This window comes from Ptychodera flava, chromosome 7 (genome assembly GCF_041260155.1).
Source record: "Ptychodera flava strain L36383 chromosome 7, AS_Pfla_20210202, whole genome shotgun sequence".
NCBI classification, from domain to species: Eukaryota; Metazoa; Hemichordata; class Enteropneusta; family Ptychoderidae; genus Ptychodera; species Ptychodera flava.
The window spans coordinates 31,149,824-31,158,194 of NC_091934.1; the positions used below are offsets into that span (position 1 = coordinate 31,149,824).

General features: G+C 38.3%; 1 protein-coding gene across 3 annotated transcripts; it reads right to left on the minus strand.

Moving 5' to 3' along the window:
* Positions 1–281: 281 nt before the first annotated feature.
* LOC139137255 (uncharacterized) lies at positions 282–7,594 on the minus strand. Of its 3 annotated transcripts, none has more exons than XM_070705254.1 (6): positions 7,443–7,594; positions 6,954–7,091; positions 4,422–4,510; positions 3,271–3,298; positions 512–1,170; positions 282–403 (listed from the first exon to the last, which is right to left on the minus strand). In XM_070705254.1, the coding sequence occupies exons 3-5, from the start codon at positions 4,503–4,505 to the stop codon at positions 827–829; spliced, it is 456 nt and encodes a 151-aa protein (XP_070561355.1). In that variant the 5' UTR covers positions 4,506–4,510; positions 6,954–7,091; positions 7,443–7,594; the 3' UTR covers positions 282–403; positions 512–826. The 3 variants fall into 3 exon arrangements, with proteins under 3 accessions (XP_070561355.1, XP_070561353.1, XP_070561356.1); XM_070705252.1 differs by having other exon boundaries at positions 6,950–7,091; XM_070705255.1 differs by lacking the exons at positions 6,954–7,091; positions 7,443–7,594 and adding an exon at positions 4,858–5,099.
* Positions 7,595–8,371: the final 777 nt, after the last annotated feature.

Below are 8,371 nucleotides of genomic sequence, written 5' to 3' on the forward strand. Positions count from 1 at the left end.
TGTATAGGTCAAACGTACATACCCTTTCTTGTGATATCTACAATAACATCAGATTACAGATTACGGCGATGTTAATGACAAATCCCACGATAAATGTAATGTTAGGGTATCGTACGTGTCACATTGTTTTTTACCTCTCCTCTACGTTAACGTTTATTTCATACATACATACATACATACATACATACATACATACATACATACATACATACATACATACATACATACATACATACATACATACATACATACATACATAAAAACATACATACATAAAACACTAGCAGAAGCATACTTCGCAAACTGTTTGATACAAAGTTTGAGATAAAATATTCTATATTTACCAAGTGAAGTTAGCACTGAAGCAGCACACGGGTATCGTATTATTTAATGTTGTCCACAGCTGTCGGAATGATAAATATAAACAGTCCATTATCAGTATCTACCTCGTATTATAATTTTTCATACGATTACAATTGTATGTGCACAGAATTCTAAAAGCACAACTTACCTCCTCGGTACTTGCTTTAGTTATGTTATGTTGGAGGCACGTTCCTAAATCTGTGTCAGAACTAATAGTGACGTTGCATTTGAGTCGAAATGACCTTGGACAGGTGAAGGTCTCGGCTGAGCAATCAGTGTTCTCGTCTTCTGCGCATGCCGTTGATTTAGTTGTTGGCATCCTCGTCGCTTCCGGGCTACTAGAATACTCAGCTGAAAGTTGCACTGGCGTTGAGCTCACTGTTGTCACAGCGTTGCCTTGTGTTGATGGGCACGGTGCCGGACACAGTACACGGATTGCATAGTTAGAACAATCACCACTTTGTTAGCTGTGAAAACACATAAATCCTTGCTGCAAGTCACATGTCACACTAACTTGTCCAGTTTCGTTGTACGGAGTATCGGTATCATCGGCCAAAGCACATTCAATATCTATTGTCTCGTTACAGAATACATAGGTATTTCTCAGAATATCGATGATTTCAAACTCTCCGATGGAAGAGGGGTCAAGTGTTCCGCCATCCTCATCATCCATCCATTCTGTCCACTCAGAACACTCCTCGACATGTGTCAATGGTTGAGTGACTGCATTGGTGCCAGAACTAGTTGCAGAACTTGATGTAAGCTGCATAGACGCGAAGCTCAATAGTGTCAGAGCAGTGTCTGATGCTGTTGAAGACGAAAATATTGTCAGATATAGTGAATACTTGTATAGTATAGTTTCAATTCTGTTTAAAAAACTCACTCACTTACTCCATTACACTTCCAAGCTACCAGTTTACACCAAGTACACACCAAAAATACCCGTAAAAGAAGACTATGTGAACAAAAATACGTTGTAGAAATTGACACACTCACACCCAAGGGCGTTAACCAAAGAGAAGGATGAAGCTACTTTCCTGCGTTTCAACTCTTCCCCTTTTCCAACCTCTTAGGGGAACCCTTAGTTCAGACTATTTCTTTCCATCTTAGGAGCCCCTTCACCTTGAACTTGCTCACTCCGACCCTCCACTTCAGCTGGTATAGTTCTACTCTCCGCACCAGGTCAGTTTCATTCCATTGTACCTTTGTTTCAACCACCCTACTTGTTTTAAATGGCTTACCGATCTTTAATTTTTAGTCATAGCGCTTTTCACTGTTTTTTATCACTACCGGTTTTTAATTTAGTTCCTTACTACTGTAGTTGTGGTTTTTTCACTCACTGTAGTTCCAGTTTTCATAAGTATTGTAATTCTCATTTTATTTCGTTTTTACTCTCAGTTTACTTTTTACCAGCCCGATTTTTACTTTTGTTTGTGCTCATTTTTATTTGTCAGCTTTTGCCCTGAAGAAGGCAACTTGTGTGTTGCCGAAACGTCGGTATTTTTAAATAAAGATCATTAGAAGACAAGGAGTACTGGTTGAACTGCCTTCTTTATTAATTTAAAGTGGCTGTATACTGTGTATGGTAGGCGGGTTCTCGATGAGAAGACTTTTTTTAAGAATCTCTTCCTCAAAGGTGTTTTAATGGCTAGTTTGCTGGCTATGTGTACAGCAGCGTACTGAGACCGGCCTCCCAGCCTACTTAGCGTCAAGACGGTGAACCTTGGCATGTACAATTCATGGTGGCTGCCCTCGAACTGTGTTATTTACAGCTGTATTTATATCACCCTCAACAATAACAACGTAGCTATCGACTCTTGATGAAGCAAACAAAGGACCCGCTCACAAACACTGTTGGGTTGCAATCGCTGTGGCTATATGGTCAATGAATTTTGTCTTATCGCCCTGCAGTGACGCATGCAGTGAGGCATTATTCCGCCTCCTGCATCTATCAAAATTCAGTGAAATAATGCTTTACTGATTAAAGCCCCAGTAGCTCCGAATTTTATGCATTATTTTGATGATTTTATTTTAAACCAAAAACGGTTCGTGTAAATGGGCTAACCGAAGGACCTGTATAGAAGTATCGCCGCTCGCTGATTAGGATTGTGCCCACACTTTTTAACAGGTTGAATGATAAACGGATGCCACAGTCATAAAATAACGTCCACACGGACATGTACACAAACACAGTATTTCATGTACGTACACATCGTGATCATACCAGAAACAAGCATGATTCCACACGATGGCCAACATTTTGTTGTTCTTTATTTTCTCTATCAAATAATTAGTTTTTGAAAATTGCAGGAAATCTAAAATGATGTTAAAACCTTTGCATAATCCGTCCCCGGTTTTAGACACGGTACATTAAACTATCGCGAAAATGAATTAATTGTCATGACCATGAATTATTTTTTTAATTTGTCTAAAACCGGGGTCGAATATATGCATGGTCACTCATTTATTCAGAATCTTTCAACATGTCAAAAAATATAAGAAGTCTCTTGTATCAAACAAAATTCATGAAAAATTGCCAACTTTGTCCATTTAACAGAGAAGAGATATCGCATTGAATGATTGTCAACAGAGGAGAAGCGAACGTTATAAACTCGTTGCATCTATAAAATCTATATTAAAGATACCTTACCTGTCAAGACTTATCATTGGAAGGGACTGTGTCGTTGGTGATAACGTGTTTAGATAATGTCATACTTTAACATGTTTGGAATCGTTTAATAGATCTACATACCTTCCATCCATAATATATTTTGACTAACGCGCAGATATTAATATGCACAAAGACTAACCTACATCAAAACAGATTCAGCTGATGTATTAAACTGTCTTTACGTAATGATGTAAGGTATGTAGCCATCCCACTAAATTACTACAAAGGCCACTCACCTGCACTTCTGACGTCAACAGCCGCGCCCTGTTGAGAAAGCATGACGTAATAATGTTTACAGAACTACTGAATGATTAATTTTGCTAAAAATCTGATCGATAAACTAAAGAGCTAAAGATCAGCCATCGAAGTTGACGGCCATGAAAGTTTTATATTAAAAAAATATGTTTTAGTGCTCTAGAAATTGAATAATCTTTTCAGAATAGCTGGAAATATCAGCTTTTTGTACGGTCCCGAACAAAGCCATCAATTTTTGTATTCAAAAAACCTTCCTCGGAACATAACTGCTTTTTTATTATGATGTAACTCCAGTCATGAGACCCTTAGAATATGCCAACTATGCTAAACTGTCAGGGTGTTTTTATGTGAGAATGCATTGTAAATATTTTTGCACCTAACGTGCATTTACGATATGTAGATGTAATTATACTAGCTGTAATTTTGAGGTGAACAGGCCCTTAAATGAATCAATGACAGCCATGTGTGAGAAATAACATCAAACGAAATATCCAATTAGCAACTGTGTTGAAATTCAAATAGTTTCGTTTATCAAGACTGCTCTCCCCGAGGTATGCTTCCGATCATGAGTATGTCTTTAAGAATAACACAGAAGTATAAATTATGGCCGAAAAGGACAAAACATCCTCCCCCATGATATAAGCCACTCTCAACGGAAAGTAAGGCAAATTCTAATGTTTCTGTCCATTCATTGCAATACTGTAGGTTGGAATCATAGATATTTATCAAAAAGGCTCGTTATTTTTTTAAGCTTGGAAAAACCGCAGTAAATAAAAGTTCAAAACAACACAAGGCTAGTCTCCGTTAAGACTTAGGATGATGGTAATAATGTTGGGATAATCTTGACGACATCGAACTCAAAACAAAGCCTGTTCTTTGTATTGAGTCCCTTTTCATAGCAACAATTATATTTTTGTTCATTTCAACCTGAGCACATTTTATGATAAAAAGAGTCAACCTTAGCAAATTCTTTCAACAGTCTTCTAACGATGTCTTATGCCAGGCATTGCAATACAACAAGGGTTAGTTTATACATATCGTGCCTGGCAAAGGATTAGTTTATATGTATCATGTCTTGCATTACAATGCAATAAGGATTATTATACATGTGTTTAGAAATAGATCAACTTACTGGTAGTAGCAGTGTAGACAACAGAACCATGACGATCACAGCAAAATTATTCGAGGACTTGTCAGCTTGCATGATGGTTCCCATTTTAACTGAAGTCAGACATGTTGATTAAGAGTTAAAAAGAACAAAAAGTTCATCAAATGAGGAACACTTTCAGTAAAACTGATCGGTATATATTGGAAGATATTAACATCACGATCTCAGGTATCCGTTGTGTTGGGATTACCTAAGGATGCAAGGCAGGTGGTTAAGAAGACCCCAATCAAGGCATTAATAGGTCAGCATAATGACATGTTAATGAAACCTTTGCTGCATAATATTCTGTGGGATCCATTACTCAGTGACCTTAACATTTCATATCAATGAACTCGAAAGAACAGCTACCAGTCAGCTTTCGTTACTCACAATGATGTATTACTAGAATCAACATCTTTACCTTATGCCAGCAAGTTTGTTAAGGTACATACAAGGAAAACATCGCCTATTTGAAATTTCTTGTGATTAGAGTGATTTCTAGCTATTGTTTCACGTCCATGTAAAGAATAATGGTACGCACTACAGAACTCTTTCTGTACATGGCTTATCTGCTCGTACACCGTACCCCTGCGTTAAAGTGTATTAGCATCCATGAGTGCGTCCCCATGCCAGAGTGCTTGCACTCACGAGTGTTTCTTGTCTGAACGAAAGAGGCTACGAACCATGAAAGAACAGTTACAGAAAATTTGAATATACGGAGGTGAAAAGTTCAAAGAGCCTTGTGTCAGCGATAACAGTTAAATTTAGACCTAAACAAATGTGACATAGTGCAAAAATATGTGACCTTATTCATGTCTGCCAGAGCGTTTTTATAAAAAGTGTTAAATATGACATTCCTAATATTAGCCTTACGATTCAATATCGTATATGTCTCTGTAATTAGATATTATTCCCTAATGTTTTTCTTCGTTCAGCGAAGGAAAATACGAGTGACGTAATGACCGTGTCACCACGAGTCGAAGACGAGTGATGACACGGTCATTACGTCACGAGTATTTTCAGAACTGAATGATGAAAAATATTAGGGAATAATGTACTTATCACATGCGCAAGCCAATAATTCGTTATTTTTGCAAAATAAAATAAGTTTTCCATGACGATTCCGCGTTTAAACTTTTGAACTACTTTAGGAATAAATATCAGTACGCCGTGCACAAGTTGTCAATCATTTCCACTTGTCCGTCGTGTGCATTAGCGCTCACGTTCGTTCATGTGTGGAGCAAATGACAGCCTCTCGGTCTACATGTAGGCTTCCTTCCGCAATGTTATACTCTATTTCAAAGATACCATAGTCCTAGAAATTTATCACAGACGAAGATACGCGTTTTTTCGGGAACGGCGCGAACACTTTAAACGTCGCGCCTGACCCTGTTTGCAATGCGTACGGAACCCACGGTATAAGCGACCAGCTTCAAGTTCGTTGTTTCCGCAAATTATTCACGTAATTCCTTCGGAATATACAGGCGGTACACTCTTGTGTTTACATTGTTCGGATTAGTAATGTCGTAGTCTGTAAAAATATCGATATCATTACATGACTTTTAATCGTGGGAGAAACATCGGCCACCATGTTGTTTGTTTACATATTTACGAACACACCGAATATCGACAAAAAGGTCCGACGCACCAAAATTGATGACATAGACGCGGGTTGTCGTGACGTAGAGAGACCAGAGAATAAATCCCGTATCTTTTGTTCGGATACGACAAACGTGGCTTGTGCATGTGATAATAAGATTTATTCAATATGTAAGTTGTCAGTACAGTTGAAGTTCCTAACCTATAGGCTTAAATCGTCACGAACCAAATGTTACGATTCATGAAAACAGCCAGGCCAGTTGCTTGCACTTACGCGTCACGTTTTGTTGTCTGAACCACAGTCCCTCCACAAACTGTGTCTGAACGAAAGAGGCCACGAACCATGAAAGAACAGTTACTGCAAGCGCAAATTTAAATATATATACGGAGGTGAAAAGTTCAAAGAGCCTTGTATCAGCGATAACAGTTAAATTTAGACCTAAGCAAATGTGACAGTGCAAAAACATGTGACCTTATTCATGTCTGCCAGAGCGTTGTTATAAAAATGTTAAAATATGACATTCCTAATATTGGCCTAACGATTCAAAATCGTATATGTCTCCGTATTAAATAAGACTTATTTCATATGTAAGTTGTCAGTTCAATATGTAAGTTGTCAGTGCAGTTGAAGTTCCGAACCTATAGGCTTAAACCGTCATGAACCAAATGTTACGATTCATGAAAACAGCCAGGTCAGTACGGTTGATTCACTCACAAGTAGGTAATGCACTTGTTTATGATAAGTAGACAGATGCCTTTATCCCACGAAGTAATACATTCACCTGGTTATGTATTAATCTGATGACGCATTCACTTTACAACCCACTAAAATGTTGTTGTCGCTTCGCTACCACAGTACGGCTTTACCTTCTCTAAGATCTTGCTAAATTACTCGAAGTATAATACAACGTTACTTACTTGTACAGATAACTTGTCCGGCGAGGAGTACAGATCAAGGCGTTGGTTGAATGTGTTTCAACGAGGCTGCGCTCACACGAGAAAGACTCACCGGACTGCATACAAATGGGTTTTATAGTCATGTGCTGTTCAGTTGTTCTTCAAATAATAACCAAGTGAACAATAAATGTGACGTAGTCTTATTTAGCCAAAGCAATCATTTAGCCCATAAAAGAAGAAGTTCGTGACATGTTCTTTCAACCGACGCAACAAACTCGTTTCAAGCAGAAGTAATCTCATGTTTACTACTTTAGTATGTTCATGATTGACCATAATTATGGAGTCGAGGGAGGGGCCGGGATAAATGTGCTTTTCACAAACCTTACTCATAATGAGCCTAAAAGGAATGAAATTTCAATAAAATATTATAATACATATCATGCCGAGGTCAATGTTGTCTCACTATTAATCAAGCGCGGTGAGAAAACAAAGAAAAACGAAACAACTCACCATTCACCTAGCGAACATGTACTTATCTGAGAGATGTGTTGACAAAGTAAAGGGAGGTACATGTATCATTTTCGATCTGAACTTCACCTGAAAGACCATATTATAAACCTGAGTTCGAGGGTACTTCAAAAGGAGTTACATGCTTGCTTATTTCATCATAGTCGTATGTATAGTGGGGGTGGGGCCAGATTACTTTGTATATAGTGTCGAGTCATTGTATAAATTGATCTGTCGCAATAACCTGGACGACCGAGAATAACCTCATATTACTATACATCTACCACCGAGAACAATAGAATTTTGTGCGGCAAAACAGGTCATACGGAACCCGTTCCGTAATATTTACCGTTGCCAGGCGCCCCACCCCCTGCGGTTGCATGTGCGCGTTCACTGTTGAACGGTTTCAAGGGACCCATGCCAGAATATGTTTAGCGCTCTTGTACGTGTAGTGCACAGTCTATCCAGAGGCGCGTCAAAGATAGCGTTCCACACTTGCACTATAAATCGGAAGAAAAAATGTTGGCAATGCACGAAAACGGTCAATATTCGGACAATATGATGCCCCAGTCACGAATGTTAGATGTATTACTTATACGTTTATCATGAAAATACCGCAAAGGATATGCACTCGGATATTGGCGCCGCGCATCGCGTCGGGCGATACTCTGCGACAATGTCCCCGTGCATCCTTTACTGTATTTTCGTAATGAGCTCATAGCATTTAATATTATTGGAAAATTCACGATCGTTCTTTTTAGAAGACAATCGACCCTTTAAAAAAGCACAAACATTTGCTGTTCATTCTCGCCTTTTCCATTGATTGATCGGTTTGATTATTACATTTTCACATTCAGTAAATGCGTTTTAGTCATGTATTAGCCTTTTCATACTTGAAAAAAATACAGATTTATTACTGATATTTTATCCAT

Excerpts from the sequence above, each read along its gene's own strand:
- LOC139137255 (XM_070705254.1), bottom strand. The coding sequence starts at position 4,505 with ATGGGAACCATCATGCAAGCTGACAAGTCCTCGAATAATTTTGCTGTG. Across the intron at positions 3,299-4,421 it reads TGTCTACACTGCTACTACCA|GGCGCGGCTGTTGACGTCAG; the intron begins GTAAGTTGATCT and ends CTTTCTCAACAG. Across the intron at positions 1,171-3,270 it reads TGTTGACGTCAGAAGTGCAG|CATCAGACACTGCTCTGACA; the intron begins GTGAGTGGCCTT and ends CGTCTTCAACAG.